This window comes from Cadophora gregata (genome assembly GCF_030347475.1).
Source record: "Cadophora gregata isolate MNR1 chromosome Unknown scaffold_19, whole genome shotgun sequence".
In the NCBI taxonomy this organism is placed as follows: Eukaryota; Fungi; Ascomycota; class Leotiomycetes; order Helotiales; family Ploettnerulaceae; genus Cadophora; species Cadophora gregata.
The window spans coordinates 540,100-562,948 of NW_026695942.1; the positions used below are offsets into that span (position 1 = coordinate 540,100).

Sequence of the window (22,849 nt, forward strand, 5' to 3'; positions counted from 1 at the left end):
ATATCACATCTCAACAAGAAGCCAGAATGTATGAGACAGAGACTCTCCCTTTCATATGGAAGTCAAAGGATACAGAACGAATCACATGAATGAACTAATGCCGAGCGCTATATGGTCTTTAAGTATCTATCTACATATCATATGCTACAGCAATCGAAGTGCTACAGGATAAGCTACATATAGCCCTGTCTAGTCCATGACAACAGCTCGGAAGAGAATCCCAATCGAAGAATATCTCAACATGTTCTCACTAGTCATCCCAGTCATCTTCCTGGTTTGCTGCTTGGTCGCCATGTATATTCGGCCATCCTCTGGACGGCATACTTGTCCTCGACGTATCCACAATATCCTGCATGTCCGTCGCATTCTCCGCATCTCGACTCTCGAATCTCGTGCTATCCCCAACAAACGACTTGTCGCGGCATTTGGTATTAACAATGCCTTCACCACGACAGACGTCGATTACCATCGAGCTTTTGTTAGCAAAGCCAAGGAGCTGATTAGGACGAAAGACCACGGGTGGGTGGAACTTTCAAATACTGCACAAAATATAGCCGACAGTACTCTCAACCCTCTTCGAGAAGACAGCGGAATCCTCACGCTTCCGCTGATCAGGCTCGTGCAAAGTCTGGTTTTTCGGATCGTGGTCATGAATTTCTTCCCTGGAAGCGACATGCCATCCGATGAAGACGTCGGATTTATCACAGCCAAGATCAACTCTCTGTGGCTTGCATCCAAAGCATGCAGCGGCGACGATACAGTGAAGTTGTTCAACGACAAGGAACAACTCATCAGCAAGCTCAACTCCTTCACCCGCCCTCGAGCTGGCTTCCAACAACTTGAGCAGACTACAGACAAGGACAATCCGCTCAACTGGATCCTACCGGCATATGAGACCCTTTGGCGAGTGGTGCTGCACTGCTTTCTTGAAGTCCGGTTTCGAGCTAAACCATCAGATGCTTTGGTCTACAAATCAGTCATTGACCAATTTCTCAATCAACCAAGCCAGCAAATCTTCGAAATACCACTCCCATCATCCGCCGTCACAGTACGCCACATTGTCGACGAAACACTCCGTCTCTACCCACCGACCAGACGCATCAATCGCCAACTCTCGGATGAGCTAGTCGCCATCGACATCGAACACATCCACCGCGATCCTATCAAGTGGGGTGACGACGCCCTGGAGTTTCGACCGGCTCGCTGGGAGGAGAAGAACTTTGACAAGATGGCTTTCAAGCCTTTTGGGATGGGGAAATTTGAGTGTCCTGCGAAGAACTCGTTTGGCCCGATGATGATTGGAGTGCTAGTTGGTGCTTTGTTGAGTGGTATTGATGAAGACTTCGAGTTATGTGTCGATGGTGTTGGAGGGGATGTGTTGGGATCCGGACCGCTTGAGGGTGGTAGGGAGGCCCATGTTGGGTTGGAGTTGAGGTTGGCTAAAGATGACGGAATTTTGTTGTTGTGAAGAGAGGGATGATTCTTGTTCTGTGTCAATTCTTTAGGATTCAAATATCAGTACTTGGAAATATTTATTCTTCCAGAATATAGATAGCAGCACATATCGAATAGATCTACCTTTCAGGTCGCTCTAAGTCCAGGTGAACGACTTCCGTGGGATTTAGAAGCTCGAGTAAGATCATAGCAGAGGAGTATGTGACTCTTTCTGAGTGCGGGGTACCAAAGATACGACAAATTCAAATGGCTATGTGGAACAACATCTTCTTCTGGAAGTGCTCTTAGCAGGATAAATCGCAGAATTGAAGCTCGAAACAAATTTGCAGTGCAAATTCTCGGATGTAAACATTACATACATTCAAGATGAATTGATTTCCCCTGCGGCATGAAGAATCCTTGCCCAAGCCGCACAGCCAATCAATGTCTTACACAAATTCCCATGCTCGTCCCTCTCCTGACCATTGACAGACAGCTCCTTATTCACGCCGAACTTCCGATTAAACTTCGCTCTCAGCTCTTCCGAGATGGAGTACGGACAGCTGCCACGGAAATACAAGCCATCGTTAGGATCGAACATGAATTCTCGGCCCCATGAAGCAATCCGACAGATTTCGTTTCTGAGTCTGTCTCTTAAAGCATATTTTGAAAGCACCCTATACCCATCCACGAGGTGGTGCAGGAAGAATGAGCTGTCTGAATACATTCGTTTCTGTGGATCTTGAAGCGTGTGGTCAAACATGGAATTTTGAGGATTCAAAGCTGCTTCTGCAAGACTGACAGCCATTTTCAAATCTTCTGGATTTTCCGTGCGCTGGTAGAGTAATGTGAATCCGTGGATCGCAAACCCGGTATTGTAGGTCCATTTCATCTTGTTGATATTGGGAGACCCGTCTGCATTGAACACCAGACTATCCCAAATAAGTCCATCCTCAGGATCTCTGAGTGAAGTAATCAACCACTTCAGGGCTCTTTCCGCGAAAGCCGCTAATTGATCATCTTTCTCGATAGCACAAATTCTCAAAGCAGCAACAGCCGCCGGACCAGTAGAACAAGCATTTCTGCAATTCTTATTGTTCGTATGCCATGGCACACCTCCGTCCTTTTGCGCAGAAGGCATGATCAGATCAGTTAGAATGGTCTTGGCTTGCTGAAGGTACTTCCGCTCATGAGTTGCTTTGTAGGCGCTGATCAGTGCTTGAGCTGCATGAGCGTTGTCGTCGTAATAGATGTCTTCGTTTCCAGGAAACATCTTCCATGCACAAAAGCCTCGGCGTTGAGGGTTCCAATACGCCTGCAAGCATGATATCGCTTCATGGGTTTTGCGAGGTGGTAGTGTTTCGGCTGTGGCGTGGACCATAATTATCACTGGCCATACCACATATCCAAAATGATCATTCTCCCCTAATGTGCTTTCGGACTTGACTTTTGCTTGAAATTGATTATTTTTGGTGGAGTGGAAATAGGAATATGTGTTTGCGGTGAGTTCCGAGGCAGTGTGGGTTGAATCATAGGAGTTGCTGGGTTGTCTGAGATGCTGCTGAGAGACGTAGTCTTCGGCTTTACCACGAATGTTCTTTATGAAGCTCCGCATTTTGATATGGCAAGTGATGACTCTGATATGATGGTGAAGTGAGTTGATAGACGATGACGACGACCTTGTTTCGCAGTGCTGAGTCAGCAATTGGCGACACTAAAGTCTGGCATCCAAGAGACCACAACCGGGAGGCCAGGAGCAATGTAAACAAAACAACCTGCTGCACACTTTTTGAACTTTCTTAAGGCTTCTAAAACTGAATCACTAAAAGTTTAGTGCTTCCACTACCTGGCGCTTTCTTTGGACTTTCTATTTAGCTCAAATAGTGTATGAACGGAATTTTCTGGTGATCTCGTCACCTACCTGCGTTCGTTTCATCTGGACAGTATGACATTTTGACACTCTGATGATCTAGGCACATACAAACAGTGCTGTTGACTTTGGATTGCAAGCGAGCTTTGGGCAGCGGTGAGAAAGTGTGCAAATTAAGGATCAGGTTCTTGTGGTGAAGGTACAGAAATAAAGATAGCTTTAGCCATTTGGAATGAGCCAAAGACAGAAACTGAAAGTATCACTTCTTCTGTCAAATCCAGAGGAGAAAAAGGAGGACTTATGTGATGGTGAAAAACGGGGCCCAATAGTCACGTGATGTGAGGACATCGAGATGCAATTGCCAACCGCCTGAGCTCAGCCCTAACCCAGTATCCCAATATCAGCTACCTATGAAGAGACATGATGTCTTATATATCCCTGGATATCGAGATCGATGGCCTGGGATCTTTGGTGCTTTTACGAGCGAAATTATCGAGAATCAAGTAAGAGACTTATGAGCTTGGGTCAAAGGACGCACTTGAGGTACTGAAACAGCTTGATCCAAATTTCTGCTTGTGCGGACGTTCGTTGGAGATTCGGGTTAGGGAATTCAGGGGAAAACGGCGTCATTGTTGCATGGAATGATGTTTTTATAGCATTTGGCGGCCAGTTTTCGAGTCAAAGCGATGTCAATGTATTCCTGATTGCGGTATTGGAGGCGCCATAAATGTCATGAAAAGGACATGTATGATAACATCCTCAGAGATGAGAAAGTAGCTAGAGTAGTCATTAGATGGTATCTACTCTTGGCTCAACCAGAAACTCTTTCTTCACCCAAACTTCTACCAGACCTGCCCAGATTAGCATCAACCATAAGCCCACACATCATGCAGGTCGACGCGATATCAATGGTCAGACCTCGTTTTAAAGTTCAATTCTGTGGATCATGACAAGATTGACAACGCCAACCGTCACGTCAATCCTGCTTTCCGGCTTACGTTTCCCTTCAGCCGTCAGTCTTTTTCTGGTCTCAGAATTCCTAAACTGGTGTTGCGATCGAGAAGGAGGAATCGGCCCATATGGGTTTCATCCGATGAAAACTTCTGAAGGCCTTATGGATGACATATCTTTAAATAGACTACTGTTGAAGACTCAACTCTCAAGGCCAACTGCCTAGAAGAAATGCTAAGATCCTACTTTGCATCTTTGTACGGGGTGAGAGAGAACATGAAAGGAGTACCGCTGTCGCTGGACATTATAATATGGAGAGGAAGTTTTGCACAGCCGCATAAGCTTTGCGCGGCGCCTATATCAAGAAGTGATGTGATGTGATGTTTGAGGATGTTCACTGCCCAGGCCACTGTGGATCAAATGTGTCGAAGAGTGGGAAAGCAGCCGAGTTTTGTTGTTTCAAACATCTCGGTTAAGAAAGGAGATCCCAGTAGCGTGTCACGTGTTATCCACATCCCCCTCTAGGTATTTTAGGACAATTGCCTGACCAGATGTGTTGCCGAAGAGTCAACAGTCAGTGTAGAGTGGCTTATACTAAGCTGTATATACTTATTACTTTTCACACTCATTGATTAGCACAGTAGACAAAGCCGACTGGTACGGACATGCATCGGGATCTGTCAAACGTCCAAACAAGGTCCCGTCTCGCGGTCGATCCACCGGTTCCACCTTCTCACCTAGAACTCACCCAGCGCGAATCCACTCGGCTCCACCTGCTCGCGACGACATCCGTTCCACGCTGCAGTATGATCTCCCTCCTTTATGGGCATTTCTACCAATTCTGCTCTTCAAATGCTCTGCTTCCAGCCTGTCGATCCACAAAACACACGCCACCTGATGTCTGCGTTGAGAGCGACGATGTTTGAGAGCCACTTGCCAAGAGCTGCATGATGTGCCTGCCATCTCAAGATCCTCGCATGTATAATTGGGTGTCGTCCCGTGTTCGCTGACTCTTGCTTTCAGTTCGTTTTCTGTTTTTTCTCAACTCATCTGCTTCTTTGAAACTTTTGCCGGCTGGCCTGACTGAATTCCTTTCGTTCAACCTTTAATTACACTTTTCGCTTCCTTCTACCTGTGCTGTGCACCTTTTTATAGCTTTGAAGATTTCAACACAAAGTTCAGTATACTTTTATACCACTCAACCAATCAACATCTCAACCAAAATGCCCTCTTTAATTCAGATGCTTTGCTGGGCTCCAGCCATTGTCTCGGTGGCTTCTGCTCAGGGAGTCATTCAGTCCGCGCAAGGAAACAAAGGATCGCCTGCTAGTTTACCACTCCAAGTCGACCTCACAGCAAATGATGCGAATATTATCAATATCGACGAGATCACCACTAACGTCGTCAACGAATGTGGACGGACCCTGTTGGGAGGTAACATCGATATTGGCGAGCAGACTGAGGGTCAGTTGATCGCCAAGACTGTCACCTCCGTTAGTAAAGGAAGCACAGTCGATGTTGCTATCAACCGGGTCGACGCGAATGGCGATGGCCCATATACTTGTGATATGGATCTCAAGGGAAATGCCAACGGTTTCAATGGCCAGACGAACCTGACTGTCACCGAATCTGCCCCAGAGAATGGCATCATCAACCTCTCTGTTGAGATGCCTGCTGATATGGCTTGTATTGGAGGTAAGTTTCACTATGCAAAGAAAGTAACCAAACACTGACACCCAATAGCTTCCACCGGAAATGTCTGTACTATCCGCTGCTTCAACACCGCCGCCGCAGGACCTTTTGGAAGCTGCTTCGCAGTCCAGCAGGAAGACACCGTCGCCAGCGAAAACTCCGCCAACACCATCGACACAGCGCAGACACTCGAAGGTGTTCTCGCACAAGTCCAACAGGACCAACTCGACCTCGCTGATGCCAACAGAGGCCTCGCCAACGCCGCAACCGTCGATGACCAAGGCGTCGAAATTGTAGACGCACTCCTCGATATCGATTCTGCGGCTCTAGCTACAGCTCCAGCTGCTGCTCCAGCGGCGAAGAACACTGCTGCTGGTGGTGGAAAGAAGGGCAACGGCAATGGAAATGCAAATGGAAATGGCAACGCAAATGGAAACGCAAATGGAAACGCAAATGGAAAAGCAAATGGAAACGCGAATGCAAATGGAAATGGCAATGGCAACGGCAATGCGGCCACCAAGAACGGAAATGGTGCTGCCGGAAGGAATGGCAACGGAAATGCTGCGAATGATGACGCCGCTACCAACGACGATGCTGCTACCGATGGCAACGCTGGCGGAAACGGTAACGGTGCTACCAATGGCAATGGTGCTACCAATGGCAACGGACGTAACGGGAATGGGAACGGGAATGGCAATGGCCGCAACAACAATAACAACAACCGACGTGCCTTGATCTTCGCCGCTTAGGTGAACAGAGGTACGGATTAACTGTTGTGCCAACCTTCTTCTCATACCCTCTTGCTGTACTGTACTTTAGCAGAAAGTCATGATTCGACGAGATGTACATAAATGTATACAAACTGGAATTGGAACCCATATATTTTACCTTGATTGTGTCCTTAGATTCCAATCATTCGCATGACCTCAAAGCTTCGACTTGACCATCCCGCGAGGTCTTCCTCTCTCCCAAATCTCCCTTATAACACGTCATACCTTTCCCTGTCAGCATTCAGATGCCAAACATGAAAGCGCCATGGAACAAAATAGCATGAGCAAGGAAGTCTGGGGACCAAGAATAGCAGGTTGACGAGAGTGCAGAGAAGAAACAAAGGAAGTAAGATGTCGTGAACAGATCCGATGCTCGAAATAGATTGCAGCGTCCTATCCTGCACAAATTGCAGAACAGAACTTTTATTTATACCCCAACTCCAAACTCCATATATGCACCAAATCAACCTCATCATCTACCACTCTTCGATAACAGCAATTAGTTCGGCGAGTCAACCTCCCCATGAACCTGCTCCCAAGCCGGTCCCTCCCCGTTAATCGCAACATTCATAGCCTCATCCAGGACCTTCATTCCCTCCTCGATCTCCCCCTCCGTAATCGTCAAACTTGGCACGAATCTCAAAGTGTTCGTCCCTGCCGTGATGATCAACAACCCCCTCTCCCTAGCAGCTGTCACAATAGGCGTCGGATCCTGAGTAAGCTGCAACCCCAAATGTAGACCCCTACCTCTGATCTCCTTGACAAGTTCAGGATATTTGGTCTGCAGAGCAGCGAAATGCTTCTTGAAGAGCGCACTCTTGGTTCCTACATTGGCGAGAAGTTTAGGGTCAGAAAGTCGGCTGACGATGTAGTGAGCTAGACGAGCACCGAGGGGGTTGCCGCCGAATGTGGTTCCGTGGTCGCCTACTACGATCTTCTCGCTTACTGAACCGTTGACGATAGTTGCGCCGATGGGGAAGCCATTGCCGAGGGCTTTGGCAGTGGTGATTATATCTGGATGGGCGACCTTTGGGAGGGAGGCGTGAGCCCAGAATTTGCCTGTACGTCCCAGACCACATTGGATCTCGTCGTATATCAAGACCGCGCCGACTTCCCTACAGCGCTTTGCGAGAGCTACTAGGAACTCCTCTGATCCGACAATGACTCCACCTTCGCCCTGTATGGGCTCCACGATCACACCGCATGTCTTGTCTGTGACTAGCTCATTGATAGCAGCTACATCATTGTATGTACCATATTTGAATCCGGGAAGCATAGGCGAGAATGGTTTCTGGTATTTCGGGTTTGGTGTCGCGGATAGGGCACCCATGGTCCGGCCATGGAATGCGCCATTGAATGATACGACTTCGTGTTTGGCGCCGGAGGGATCCAAGACTTTGCCTGACTTGCGAGCGAACTTTATGGCTGCTTCGTTGGCTTCGGTGCCAGAGTTGCAGATAAATACGGCACGCGCATCGTGCATAGATCCCGACTCGAGGGTCTTCTGGACTAGGAGTTCGGAAAGGGTACCGGTCCAAGGGTTGTGGTATAGATTCGAGGTATGGATGAGTGTTTTTGCCTGCAGGAAGCAATGTTAGGAAGGGCGGGGTTGATTGAGGCATATTTATTTTGGATCGCGTACCTGATCAGCAATGATACGGCTGATTTCTGGATCGCAGTGTCCCAATGCATTGACTGCTATTCCCGCTGTAAAATCGAGATATTTCCTGTTCTCAACGTCCCAAAGATAACACCCCTCTCCTTTCACGAAGATTGGTCGGGGGCGGACATAGGTCTTGACCATGAATGGGGCTTGTTCGTTGACCAGAGCTGCTGTGGGGGAGTCTGCGGCAGGATCGGGGTTTGAGAGGCTGGCTTCGCGCTATACAAGATATCGTCAGTACTGTATTTCCAAAGCAACCATGTGATATACGTAGATTTCATTTCTGGTAGCCTCTGGCAGATTTGAAGCCGCAGCAGCTGCTTGCGATGCATTCCTCTTCAGGATGCCATTGACGGATGTTGATGCATTGCTAGCTTGAAGAGTAGCTGCCAATCGCTTTGCAGATATTCGGAGAGCCATTATGAGGAAGTATATTGTACAATGGGTATCATGGAGAGAGAGGGTGAGGGTTTTAATGGAGAAGTGACTCAATGAGCGAGTGATGTCCGCAGGGCGTGGCTAATCTTAGCGTTATCGGAGCGACGCTGCTGCAGCCGATTTTTTCTTTTCGGTCAACAGGCTGACCAAGGATGAATGGAATGCTATGAAGAGAGGAAACGAATCCCGCTTCAACGGCAGCACTCTTTTACTCGATCACTGTGTATCATGGAAAGTTGATTTTCGGCATTTTAACACAAACACTCTTCCATCTTGCAGGCCAAAATATTTCTTATTGATGCGCTAGGCTGTTTGCGGAGTAGTTCCCGCACCTGCAGGCGTCTCCACTTAAACTCCAAACCTTTATCGAGCTGGAGGACTTCTGAATAACAACATCACGAAGCGAACCCGGATTCTGCTGAACTTGATTCTTGAGCTGAGTACTCGTACTAGAAATATCTTCTGATCTAGTTTTGAACTCCGGTATGCTCCACCAAAGTATTTGCTCTTTTAGTCACCTCGATCGCCCAGTTTTAAGTCTGTTGGCATTGATCATTTGACTCGTGGCGGGGCTATCTCTTGCAGCGTCTCGTGGCTGGCTGCTTGGCTTTTCCTTCGTGTGGGACAATGTGTAGCATTAAGATATATAGGAGTGTCTGATTTGACCGCTTTGTAGAGGCATCTCCACGGTGAGCGGTCGACAAATTGTCTATAGATAGTCCACTCTTTTGCTCTATGAACATTACATCCTCGCATATTTCGATATCCATTAGATCGTCACGTCGTTTCGTTACGTCTTTTCATTGTTCCTGTGTTGTGTATCTCCCTTAGCCTCTCCTTCTCGGAGTCTTTCCTCACCCGTCTCTTTCTCCACCCCAATCCCCTCCTAATTTGTACCTCCACCAGGCCCAAGGCTACAACCATGATACCCACCAATAGGGTAAACGTCCATCCAGCTCCAATTGCATTAACAATTGGCAATACTGCCGCTGTACCTCCCGCACCCATCAAACACCGCAGCAGATTCAACGCTGCTGTAGCACTGGCACCCTTCTTTGGATAAACATCGACCATGAATGTCGATACCACACTAATGATACTTGTCGCCGCCCACCCCAGCACAAATGTACAAATAATCGGAACCGCAATATGTACTCCTTTCTCTAGGGTCCAACCAAACACCAAGCACGCCCCCATTTGTAGCACACTCCAAAGATACAATGTTCTCAGTCTCGCTTTCTCTAGTGGAAAATCTTCCGCGGCACCATTAAACCCCTTCTTGAACCTCGCATAATCCATATCCAGAAACTTCCCAGTCGTAAGCGTCCCAATGATACAGCCGACTCCATTCCCAATGAACGTCAATCCGATGTGCAGCGAGGAGAGGTGGTATGTCCGCGCAAAGAGAGTAGACATTACCGCCACGGTCATTTGCCAGACAGTGTAGTAAATGGAGAGGAAGAGGATGGCGAAGGAGACTTCGATGCTGAAGATTATCTTGATCGGGCCAAGGATATCGACTGGGAGTTTCTTCATCGATCCATTAGATCCCGAAGCGGAAGTCATCGTGCGCTGTAAATCTGCTTCTTCTTCTGGAGAAAGGGGATGGCGTCGTCGTTGGATATACGATAGCAATGAATTCGACAACCCCGTCACGGGTCTCGACCCGTTCCCAACCATGGCTCGCAAAGTTTCCGGTAGGACAACGATGAGAACGACAAGAAATGCCCCCGCATAAATCGTCAAGAACCAAAAGATTGCCGTCCACCCCAGAGTCTGAGCAAAGATTCCTCCAAGCACAGGCGCAACCGCAACTGGTGCCAAAAGTCCCGCCTGGTAAACACCCATCCACCCACCCCTCTCCTCCCTCTTCGTCACATCACCTACAACTCCCGCTCCAATAGCAATCGTACTCGCGCTCCCCGCACTCTGCAAACACCTCAGGATGACCAACTGATAATAATGCCTCGTTTCAGCAAGCCCAATACAAGCGCCGATGAAAATCGTGAAAGTGATAATATACGTGACACGTCGACCATGGACGTCTGCGACGGCTCCCCAGATAGAGGGGGATAAGCCTTGAAGGATCATGTAGGATGTCACAGTTAGATTTATAAGTTCGGGTGAGACGTTCAGGGAGCGTGAGAGTAGCGGGATGGCGGGGAAGTAGATATTGGAGGCGAAGCCGGAGAAGGTGGCTGCTATTGAGACGAGAGTTATGATTAAGGCTTTTTGAGGGGTGGTGAATATGCTGTAGGGAATTTCAGATGCTGTGGTTGTGGCTTGAACTAAGTTTGGCGAAGACTCCTCATTCTCCTCTTCTTCAAGAACGCCATTTGCCGGGGGCGGATCAGGTCCCTTCTCTGGGTCGGTCATTTTGGTGAGTGAATGTGAAATGGACGTTTATTCCAAGTTGGCTTTGTTTTCATTCGATTCGCTTCGTCTTGGAATTGAAGGAAAGGAGCGGGCACGTTAAAAGAGGATGTTGATTCTTATGTAAGGTGGGGGTCCGGATAGTGGCGGGAGCGGATTTATGTGCCGAAAAAAGGCTATTCCCGGGTTGCTGCCGAAGTCGGCGATCTTGCCTTTTCTGGTACCGATATCCTCTTCTATTTGTCGCGGTCATGTCCCAAATTTCATAGCTTTGTATATTTCATCTATATTTAGTCACGGTGACAAAAGTGAAAGCCATCGCAGTGGAAAATTTTCTACTTTGCATTTTGTTGTTTACTGGCACCATTTGTCGCTTAGCCGGGGGTTGGTGGGGTTCGCTTCGGGAATCGTGTTGTGGGGATTTTCGCGATTGACCACTGAGGGAGTGTCAGCAATTTGATGTATAAGAGCTCGCCGATAAATATATGCCTAGTGAATCTTGATCTTATTAGTCACATCCCAGCGACTGCCTTTTCACATTATACGCTCATTCCCTTTCCAATCATCTCTACCTAAGTGACTCGCTACCTAGGTGACTCTCATATTACGGAAACATCCAACTCTCATCAATTCAAAGTCCGCTCCAATCGACTCGTTCGATGCGAACATTCGTCGATATACTCCACCATCTCCAAAATGGAACAACTAGAATTCCACCACGCAACCTCACACCCCGACCGAACCTGTGTCCAAATCGAGAAAAAATCTACGAAATGGTTCTGAACACCGACCCATCCACAGGTCGTCGTACTCTCTTGCAAAAGCACGATCCTGGATCACTCAATGCTAGGGAGTCGCTGCATGATCACATCGAAGAGATTTATAATCGTGGAAGGAGACCTGAAGGATGTTCCGAAAGGTGAGACGTATTTGAAAGGTTGTTATGCGTATAGGGACCCGGGAATGGTGTATGGGCCATTCGCCAGTGAGGAGGGTTGTCTGATGTTTATTCCTTGTACGCTAGTCGGTGATGAGAAACCAGGCTGTGAACGTGAAAGAGAAAGAGACGATGAAGGTGGGTTTGACAATCAGGTGACTTGAGGGAATGGCGATTAGCTTTCATTACTCCCTGGCACGCTGCGATGGCAATCAATGGATAAAGTGGCAACTTGAAGACGTTACAAAGAAGTCCAGTATTTGCTTTCTATGTCTGAAATTAGAATTACACAGAAGAAAGCCGACTTATTATAGAAAACGTACCACAGAGCAACGTAATTGTAAGCATTGCAGGACTATGATTTGGTAGGTTCTCGCAGTTTTCACGCCACTCCAATTAGATTAGCTGTTTTTACCGTGAATGATATGGATGCTTAATTTGTAAAGTAAGGTCTAGAATAGAACTTCACAACGACCCTTCTCCTTGTCTTTGTTCCTGAAATAGACACCTACAGTACCTTCTTTATGACCGGAAGATTTCTACTCCGGGTACTTCTCAATTTAGTTCATAAAGAGTGGTAGACAAACCAGTAGATCTATAAATTCTTGACCTTTCCTGTTAATTTGACCAAATTTTCATGTTCCACTGAAAACATACAAATTACAAAGAGTCACACACTCACCGCAAACTTATCAACAACCTCACAAAACTGACCTTAGTTATTATACTGGCGTTCCATAAAGCTGTCCCTCAGAGAATCAAGATCAACTTATCCATATCACTATAAGTATAATGAGTAGCTCTAAAGCAAAGCAAGGCCACAAAGGCAAGCGTCAGAAAGACAAGGCACCAGTCCCAGTTGTGACGCGAAGACGATGGCGTTGCTGTGTATGTGCGGCCGCTCGAGGATACGCCGAGCTCCAATACGGTGATCCAAGGGAAGGTAAACTATATTGTCAGTTGGTACCGTGTAATCATGAGAAATGCGACAGCTGCACGGACGAACCACTTGCAGGCGAATAAATTCTCTCACACAGCTCGGAGAACAGCATCATTGGAGGCGAGAGAAAGCAAGCCCTAGGCTCATGAACATACATTCATTCTTTTTGTTTTCAGCGACGAGATGTTAGCTATCAATTTTGTCATCTTATTTACGGGGAGTTTTCGTTGCTTTTGAAATGTTCAGTGGGCCTTGGGTGATCTTTTCCTTGGGCGTTGGGGCTTTTGGTTTACAGCATTTTGGTATTCTGTCGAATTAGGTAATACATTTTTATTGGGTATTGGGAATTCTTTTCACAGAAAGCCGACTTTCTCAGTCTTTTAATTCACTCAAGTGGCGAACCAACGCTAATAGTTAAGCTTAAAGAGTCACGCGCATGTTAAAGACGTTGAAGGAGGTTGTCTTTGTGGATGGAATAGTCTGTCTTCTGGCTATCGACGGCAGCAATCAATAATTTGTTGTTAGATGGGAAAGATGCGTCGAAGCACGGTGAAGGCTTATTGCTTACTACTAATGAAAATATCTCGCCTATATATACGAAGAGGTTTATGTTGGAATTCGTATATCGAGGATTTCCTGCCAGGGGGATTCATGTGACTTCTTCTGAGGACATGAAGGTCCCTCAAATGTTGAATCAGAATGGCGAATAAATGAAGCAATTCGATCTCATGTAGTAGCCAACAAAAGCTTGTTGCGCTGTTCTGGAGGTAAAGAAAACTACCACTGAACACCCAACAGTTCATGCAGGCCGTCATGGCTGTGCCAAAATCTTGAACACCTCTACAAAGGGGTATCAAATGTCTACCATTGATTTAGCTTAGTCTTCACAGAAGTGATTTATAACTTCCTTTTGTTTTCTGCCTATTTTTCTCTTGCGCTTTCCTTCCCTATGTTGTCCCAATGGTAAAGAGGTCACACTGTGTTGACATTGCATGCACGTGATGCCAGCACTGCCCCGCTCCCTTCACATCACATCTTACCAACGTCCTCAGGAGGCTATTTATAAGTTTCCAACTCAACTCTGCCCTACAAATAGACTGCCCTCGAATCCTGAATTCAATTCTGTTTGAAACTAATCTAACTGTCAGCCTGTTCCCTTTCAACTCTGAAATTGTATGACAGACCGATGAGATCACATCGCCGTTCTACAACCACTCACCTCACGCCTTGTTCAACAAACACATAGTATCATGAAGCTACCAGACCTAACCGCGGAACTCATCGACCATATCTTTGCTACTCTATTGGATCTTATAGGGCCACCAAAGATCATACGCCTGCGTGTTGTCAACCGTGAGTAAACCATCGAAAGCCAAGTGCGGAAATCTTTCACTGAGACGTTCTAGAATTCTTCGCCGATTCTATCATTCATGCTCTGACAGACAGTTATATCGGATCTCGAAATGGATCCTTTCACTGCTGGCTTGATAAATGGATCATACCTCCCGAGAATAGGGTCAGCCATCGTTGGGGCCACTACCGACGAGTTTCGCCACCCATGATGAGTCGTTTCATCGAAGCCCGAATGCAATCGGCCGATGTCGAACCAGCTCTTCAATGTTTGAGGCATGTACTTAATGCAATCCATGACATATCTCCTGTGCCAGATTTGGAGAGAACACAACTTGCTCTGCAGGTGTATGAAGCTGCGGCCGACTATCTCGACTGGGACATGGATCATAAGTTTGCACAGAGCTGGCCCGGATGCAAGACTCGCATGGAATCCGAACAGGTGGATGAAGAGAGACAAACTCTATTATGCGCCTTCATTATCATTAATCATATGCCAACAGTCCAACTTCTACTCGAAGATGACAAAATCGATATCAATTTTGAAAGCCCAATCTTCGGCAGGACTTTACAATTAGCTGCACGATGGGGTCGCGCCGACCTTGTGAAGATCCTGCTGTCTCGAGGTGCAGATCCAAGGGCCGTTCAAGTGGATGCACGTCTTCTGGCCGCTCCAGATGAGATACAAGGCAAACTGTGGGGTGATTTTTACAGTACTCACGGTAATGCTCTCGGCGTAGCAGCACTTGCTGGACACATCGGGATAGTGCACACCTTACTCGAAACCCAGAAGGATTTACCATTGGATGAAAGATTCTCCGATTGTTGCTACGGTCTAATCTCCGCATGTCGTGGAGGGAGCATCGAAGTGATCGAAGCATTGCTCGCGACACTCCCAGATATTCCACTACATGAGAAAACCCTGATGTTTCTTACAGCATGCAGACAAGGTCGTCTAGAAGTTGTGAAGAAGATGATTAGCATGGGTGTTCCGGCAGACACTGAACTTACGCAGTTCGCGTTAGGATGTCCACGTTCTGGCCTTCAGATGGCAGCGATGCGAGGCTTTACAGAGATCGTCCAATTTCTGATTGATAATACGCCTAGTCTATACAACCGGCCGGAAATGAGGCTCTTCGAGATCAAACCTGCCATGGATCTTGCTGTACAACGAGGACATCTCGAATGCGTTCGTATTCTATACAAAGTTGGAGACTTCTCAAAATACACATTGAAGTCCTGGCTGATGGGGGGTGCCATGCCACACACTCGTCTTATTCGACCTCTTATTGATCTTGGAGTGGATTTTAATAAGCTTGCCTATGGAAAATCAATCTCAGTCGCTATGGAAGCTCTGTTGGATGCGGCGGAGAAGAATCGTGAGCCAGTTGCAAGGGTACTGTTGGAGTTGGGGGTCCCACCGAATAGCGATGATCAGCACAACAATCCAGTCCTGCGTGCAAAGCTTTACGGTAGTCGTGATGTTCTGAGAACACTATTGGAGTTTGGCGGTGTTGATAAAGATCTGTCTGACAGTATCTATGCTACTGAAGTTGAAAGTGGCAAAGTGCCCTTCCCGCGACCAAAGGGAGGAGGGGGCTGTGGGGATGGGGACCCCAGTGGATGGCGTGGAAGAGATTTTTAGCTGTGTTGGAGATAGAGAAATACCGTGATCATGGCCAGTTCAAAGGGGTAGCTAAGCTACAAGCATTCTTTGAAATTCAGGACTAAGTCTCAATTTCACTTTCTCAGTCCTGTTTCAGGCCACATTAAAACAACCTCGACGGCCAAGTGAGACTAGCTGATTAATGATTACAGGTATGTCACCGCAGAAGCTCAATATATTTGGTACGGCTAAAATAACCGACAAAAGCATTTTTAAAAAATATCATCCAGAAAACTCCATCCGACATACCTCAGAAACAACAGAACAATACCAAAAGCCGCAAGAGAAATCATTTCTAAATTCTCAAAACTTACCTCCTAAAAGGTCGAATTTCAAATAATCCCAAACCATCCGAATACAAACAAGGAAGCCGAACTCAAAGAGCCTCATCCAATCTGGATTGCTATGTCGGGTCCATTGATTCTGTTGTGGGTCACGTGCACTAGCTTAGTTACCTACATTAGGAGAGCCCTACGCTCTCTTTCTCCTTTCTCTCCTTAGATGTACTAATACTATATAATTCAGCCCCTGAGACCCCTCTAGCAGCTAAGTATAAGGTTTATATAGTAGTAATTCTAATAACTCTTAAAACTCGATCGATTCTAAAATCCTTGAATTTAACCTTGTTTTACACCTGAACGACCCCGCACGAATAACTATACTGCTATTTATCTAGTATCTGATATCCGACTCTATAGATCTTATATAAGTATAGGGAATAGAATTAGCGTATCCTTTTTCCTAACTATCTCTTTATAGTAAGGCTAAATACTAAATAATAAGAAGAAGAAATATAGAAGTAGAGATAAAAACAGTAGATTTATCTCTAGCTCTAGTAGACTTAGTAGCCTAAGCTTAATATCGACCCTTTCTATACCTCTTTAACTACTATCTAAGGATCTCTTTAAACGTGAACCCTCTACTCCTCTAATAGCTCTAAGAACCGCTTATTATATTAAGAGGGATATATCTCTAGTCCTAGCTCGTAGCCCTTAGAGTTACTAAAAAAGGAAGGAGTAAGAGAATATAGAAAAAGAAGGAATTTAAGACTTAGATAATATCGCTACATATATCTTCGAATAATAGCTTATAGACGCTACTTAAGTTAAAATAGTTTATAACCTCGCTAATATCAAAGGAAATAAAACTTTCGTAGAGGCTAAGGAGATTCTATATCTAACGGACTTTCAAATAGCTATAGTAGCTCTTAGGATAGTTAGTATTAATTGACGCGTTAACTTAGAGACTAAGGCTATTATAGATATTATATATCTCACTTACTTTAGTAGATCATATAATACTTAGCAGATTTTTATAGTCCGCTTTTAAAAGGGCCCTTTAGTGATACTAGAAGAAGACAACCTTATAGTCCCTGTTATTACCCTATACTATTAACTAGAGGTAGATACTCCTCTTTATAGTAAGTTTATACCTAGAAGTACTATTAAGCTAGAAACACGAGCTATATATATTAAGGCCGTAGATATAACTTTTAATAGTACTATACTTATTACTTTATACTTGAATTATCTTAACTACTTAGCTACTACTTATAAAAATTAATAAATCCTTAGATTACTTCCTCTTATAATAAAGAACTTAGCTTAAGACTAGTTTGATAGCCTTCTAGCTTCTGTTCGAATTAAGATAAATACTAACCTAAGCCTATAAGTTAAGAAGCTTAGCTTACGATTTTATAGAGACGTTTCTTAGACTCTCTAAGCTACTAACGACCTCTAATATAGATTTAATAGTAAGGATAGAGCTATAAAGGACGCCCGCGACTATATTATAAAGAAGCTTAAGTTATATAACAAAGCTAGAGAAGCGGATAAAGGATTAAAGGTTTACTAAATCTACTTTAAGTTAGATCCTATCTTAAAGTTAAATATATACTTATTAAACTATACTTTAATAGATAAGTTTATAACTAAAGTAATAAACGCTAAATAGTCTGCGAAGGACTAGTTCTAAGAGGTATAATAAATAATTACTATAATAGTAGAGTATAAACGAAAGAACTTTAATAGTTAGAATTATAGAGCTACTAACTCGAGGGACTAAACCTAAGTTTATAGCGCTCTATAACCTAAGTTTATCCCTCGGGAAGTAATATAATATATTCTAGAGGCTACTATAGAACAACTAGCTATTCTACCTTTAGATTAAAGACTAACTACGCCCGGCGACTCTTAAACTACCTTATTAACGCTAGTAGTCCTAGTAGTTCTAGTAATCTCGGCTTATTCTACTCTAAACACTTTCCGACCTTATTACCTTTATACTTATTATAAATCTTTTACTTATATTAATTCTTAGTGCCCGCTTAATCCGTATAAGAGAAAGAATAACATAAAGCTTACTACGTAAGTCTTAGCTTATATAACTAAATATAAGGATATAGTAGTAGTTAATAACACGCTATAAGAGATATACTAATCGGAAGTATACACTATAGAGCCTATATAGATAATAGATAAGGTATTATCCCCTAAGTTTACTAAACCGGAAAATAATCTAGGCGGTTACTTAAGATCAGAGTAACCTCCCTACTTAAGGATCTAACTTTTTTAGAAGATAACTATATTACTACTTATAATATCGCTTTAATAAATTAATACACGCTTAATTCGTCTATTATTAATTCTATTCTTATAAGTACTTTAACTCCTTTACTATTATTACTAGTACTATTATCTCTACTTACGCTTATTCCTTAATATATTTACTATATCGATAGATAAGCGTATACTTTCTTCTAAAAGGCCTAAAGCGTCCTATTCTCTTTACTAAGTATAGCTTAAGACTTCTACTCTAACTCTAGAGTAGGAATTTCTCTAATATCACGCGAGATACTATAATAGAAGTTTCCTAAGGTACCTATCTATATAGGACCTTATAAAATCAGTCTCTCAGGTATTAGTTAAGGCCTTATAGTATTAGAATATATACTTCTTCCTTTTTTTCTATACTTAGTTAAAAGGAATATTTTCTAGTTCTAAGCGGAAGTCTACTTAGTAGATTAATTAGCGTATAGTATTCTACTCTTAAATTCTTTTCTTAAGAAAAATAGTATAGATATTATATATAGGAAGAAGTCCGGGGATATAGATTACTTTTAGTAGAACTCTAAAAAGTTTCGATTCTCTTACACGATAAAGAAGACCTTAGAACTTTCTTAAGCTATTATATATACTACAGAATCCGTAGTAGTTTATCTTAGCACTAGGGTTAACCTAAAGATTTAATACTAACTCCTTCTAATATATTAAAACAGGTACTTAATAATACCTAAATCTTAAGGTAACCTTACTCTTAGTATATTCAGATCCCTTATTAAAAATATTACTAATAGCTATACCGCGCCTATCCCTTACTTTAACTTCAGCCTTACTCCTATTAATATAGTACGCAGATAAATCCTAAGACTACTAGACCGCGTTAATAATAACTTAGAACCTACCGGAGTCTATCTAAGTCTTATAGAAGTCTTCTAAGGTTTAGAACCTCTTAGCTCAGATAAAGAAAGGAAGACTCCAGATAACTACTTATTCCTAGTATTACTAATAGAGAAGTATATCGATATTTCCGAGGCTTATATATCTAAAATATAAGAAGAAGAAGCTTACTAGAAGATTCTTAAGGTAATCCGCGATAATAGCTCTTTATTCCGCAGAGAATTAAGATAGTTTAATAATAGTATTAAGATACCTATTCCTTTTAAAGAAAGTGTACCTCTAAATAATCTTAAGTAAGTACCCTTTAATATATTAGTAAAGAATAAATAGAATATAGATTTAATTCTAGACCCTCTTAAAGCTATAAGTGTTATTAAGGATATTCTACTAGGGAAGCCTTACTTAGTAGCGTCACTAGTGTTTATAGTTTACTACGATAATAAGCTTAGAGTTATTATTAATCTTCGCCGCGTGAATACTAAGCTGTTTCTAGATACTTATCCTCTACTAAGGTAGGATAATATTCTATTAGCTATAAATAGTACTTTAGTCTTTTTAGCTCTAGATATTATAAAAAGCTTTTTTTAGTAGCTTATACTCGAAGAAAATCGATAGAAGATAGCTTTTATTACCTAATATCACAGTTATAAATAATTTATAGTTAGTACTATAAGCCTCACTAATTCTCTCACGTTCTTCTAATATTATATAAAGAAACTCTTTAGTAAATACCTTTAGTAATTTATTCTAGTTTATATTAATAATATTATTATCTTCTTAAAGGATATTAATACTTATATCAAGGACCTCTATACTATATTAACTCTCTTATACTAATTAAGGGTTATACTATCGCTATCTAAATATTATTTTACCTAATTAAGTATTAAGGCCTTAGGCTACTAGGTAGATCAGCTAGGTATAAGTATAATAAAGGAAAAAGTAGAAGCTATTAAAGCTATTTAATTCCTTAGTACCTTATAAGAGTTAGATATAATCTTAGGGTTCTTTAAGTACTACTATAAATTCGTCTCTTACTACACTACTATTAATAGGCCGCTTTAAATAGCGAAGATTATAAGCTTTAAGGGTAGTCTTATTAAGAAGGTACCCCGTAGGACTTATACTATAAAAAAGACCCTACTAGAGTCTATTAACAGGGATAAGGAGCTTCTCTAAAAATATAAAGACGCGTTTAAGACTCTCTAAGACTATCTATATTTAGCTCCTACCTTAGCTTTTCTAGACTTCTCTAAGCTCTTTATCTTATATATTAATAGAAATAAAGAAATAGGATACAGTATTACTATTTACTAAGTTAGTAATAATAGCGTTAAAAGGCTAGTCTTATATTTATCTAGAGATCTAATACTAGCTGAATAATATTACTAGCTTATAGAATTAGAGACCGGCGGTTTAGTTTAGGCTTTATAGAAATTACTATAGTTCGTTAATAGCAGGAAGCTTATAGTTTATATAGATTATAGCTTAATAATCTAAGCCTTCTAAGATAAGGGCGCGGTTCAGGGTAAATAGTCTAACTATCTAGTAAATTAGTGTCTATTCCTTTAAAAGTTCGCTTTCTCTATAACTATTATTTATTAACTAGGAAAGTCCTATACTAATATTAATACCTTATCCCGGATACTAATCTAAAAGGCTCTTTATTCTATCATATAAATAGCTTTAGCCCTTATTCTTTACTATATATTATATCTTCTAGTTTAGATTAGATCTTATAGTAAAAAGAAGGTCAGATTTACAGATAATACTTAAGAGATTACTATAGATAAGGTAAGCGTGGTACCGCCTGTGAAAGACTAGGTAAGCGTGGTACTGACTATAGAGGACTAGGTAGACGTAGTACTGCTTGTAAAGGACTAAGTAGATATGGCTATATTTACAAAGGAAGTATAAGGCAAAGTTACTACGACCTTTAATATTAAGCTTACTCTTCTTAAGGATATTATAAAAGCCTTCCCTACTAATCAGGTCTTCAGAAAGATTTATAGTCTCTTAGTTAAATAGAATAAATAAACTTAAGGTAATTAAAATAGACTATAGAACACCTTTTAATACTACTATCTGGATCCTAATTCTAAGCTCTTATTCTTCCTTAATAATAATATAAAACATATTTATATACCTCGATCTTATTTATAATAAATCTTTAAGATAGCTTATAATAATTAAGCTTATATTAGAGTAGATCGCGTTTATTCCTTAATTTATCTACTACTTTATATTCCTTAATTATACTAGCGAATTCGAGAATATACTACTAATTGCCTTATCTATTATAAAGCTAAACTTAGTAGATAATACCTATAAGGATCTTTATAACTAATACCTTATCTAAATCTACCGCTCTCTATTCTCTCTTTTAACTTCTTTAAAGGTCTTCCCTTATTAAAGTAGAGTAATAATAAAATTCTCTTTATTATAGATAAGGCTATAAAATTCGTGAAGTACCTTACTAACTAGATAACTACTATAGTATCTAAGTAAGTAGCTAAGTATTTTTCCTTTATCTTTCTAGACTAAGGTTTACTAGATACTATTATTTTAGATAAAAACTCTAGATTTACTTTAGAGTTTTAGATAAAGCTTTTCTAACTCTCTTATATATCTCTTATCTTTATCTCTTCTTATTATAGCGCTAGGAATAGTTAAGTAGAAAGAATAAACTAGACTTTCGCCTACGTATTATAATATACTCTAGAATATAGATATAACTAGTCTAACTAGGAAACTCTCTTACTTTATATCTAACTCTATCTAAATACTACTTTAAACGCCTTTATTAGGTCCTCTTCTTATTCCTTATTATATAATAGAGATACGAAAACAGAGTTTAGTATAGCTAGAGATTTCACTTTCCTTAAAGATCGCGATATTCTACGCTAAGAAGTAGTTAATATAGTCACTTTAGCTTAGGTAAGAATAAAGTTATACTATAATTCCAGCTACTACTCTCCGCCTAATTTTAGTAACTACATTTACCTTAAGATTATAAAGCTAAAGGAGAAAAGCTACTAACTTTAGAATCAGATTAAGCTATCTATATAGAGAGTAGGACTACTAAAAGTTATTAGATATATTAGAGATCTTACTTATAAGGTTTAGCTACTAGATTACCTTAAAGGTATATATCTAATTATCTTAGTCGAGTTCCTAGATCTAGCTCCGCTTAATCCCTATAATCGACCTTAGCTAAAACTAAGTCTAATTATAGTAGATAGTAAAGATCGTTATATTATAATAGAGATTCTAGATAAGAAGGTTTTAAAAATTCCTAGGTTAAGAA

At 42.1% G+C, this 22,849-nt stretch overlaps 6 protein-coding genes across 7 annotated transcripts; 3 read left to right on the forward strand and 3 right to left on the reverse strand.

The window, feature by feature from the left end:
- Positions 1 to 241: 241 nt before the first annotated feature.
- Positions 242 to 1,468, forward strand: ONS95_007178 (uncharacterized protein; the record flags this gene model as incomplete). Its single annotated transcript, XM_058500674.1, has 1 exon — positions 242 to 1,468. One exon carries the CDS (start codon positions 242 to 244, stop codon positions 1,466 to 1,468), a length of 1,227 nt encoding a protein of 408 aa, XP_058349491.1.
- A 348-nt stretch (positions 1,469 to 1,816) lies between these two features.
- On the reverse strand, positions 1,817 to 3,049 carry ONS95_007179 (uncharacterized protein; the record flags this gene model as incomplete). The annotated part of the gene is made up of 1 exon (XM_058500675.1): positions 1,817 to 3,049. One exon carries the CDS (start codon positions 3,047 to 3,049, stop codon positions 1,817 to 1,819), a length of 1,233 nt encoding a protein of 410 aa, XP_058349492.1.
- A 1,779-nt stretch (positions 3,050 to 4,828) lies between these two features.
- On the forward strand, positions 4,829 to 6,769 carry ONS95_007180 (uncharacterized protein). Its single transcript, XM_058500676.1, has 2 exons — positions 4,829 to 5,950; positions 5,999 to 6,769. Exons 1-2 carry the CDS (start codon positions 5,479 to 5,481, stop codon positions 6,694 to 6,696), a joined length of 1,170 nt encoding a protein of 389 aa, XP_058349493.1. The 5' UTR covers positions 4,829 to 5,478; the 3' UTR covers positions 6,697 to 6,769.
- Positions 6,770 to 9,060, reverse strand: ARG8 (acetylornithine aminotransferase). 2 transcript variants are annotated; one of them, XM_058500677.1, is made up of 3 exons: positions 8,651 to 9,060; positions 8,360 to 8,599; positions 6,770 to 8,296 (listed from the first exon to the last, which is right to left on the reverse strand). In XM_058500677.1, exons 1-3 carry the CDS (start codon positions 8,798 to 8,800, stop codon positions 7,217 to 7,219), a joined length of 1,470 nt encoding a protein of 489 aa, XP_058349494.1. In that variant the 5' UTR covers positions 8,801 to 9,060; the 3' UTR covers positions 6,770 to 7,216. The 2 variants fall into 2 exon arrangements, with proteins under 2 accessions (XP_058349494.1, XP_058349495.1); XM_058500678.1 differs by having other exon boundaries at positions 8,360 to 9,060.
- Positions 9,061 to 9,595: 535 nt separating this feature from the next.
- Positions 9,596 to 11,194, reverse strand: ONS95_007182 (uncharacterized protein; the record flags this gene model as incomplete). Its single annotated transcript, XM_058500679.1, has 1 exon — positions 9,596 to 11,194. One exon carries the CDS (start codon positions 11,192 to 11,194, stop codon positions 9,596 to 9,598), a length of 1,599 nt encoding a protein of 532 aa, XP_058349496.1.
- Positions 11,195 to 14,123: 2,929 nt separating this feature from the next.
- Positions 14,124 to 16,680, forward strand: ONS95_007183 (uncharacterized protein). The gene is made up of 2 exons (XM_058500680.1): positions 14,124 to 14,421; positions 14,475 to 16,680. Exons 1-2 carry the CDS (start codon positions 14,319 to 14,321, stop codon positions 16,061 to 16,063), a joined length of 1,692 nt encoding a protein of 563 aa, XP_058349497.1. The 5' UTR covers positions 14,124 to 14,318; the 3' UTR covers positions 16,064 to 16,680.
- The last annotated feature ends 6,169 nt before the right edge of the window (positions 16,681 to 22,849 follow it).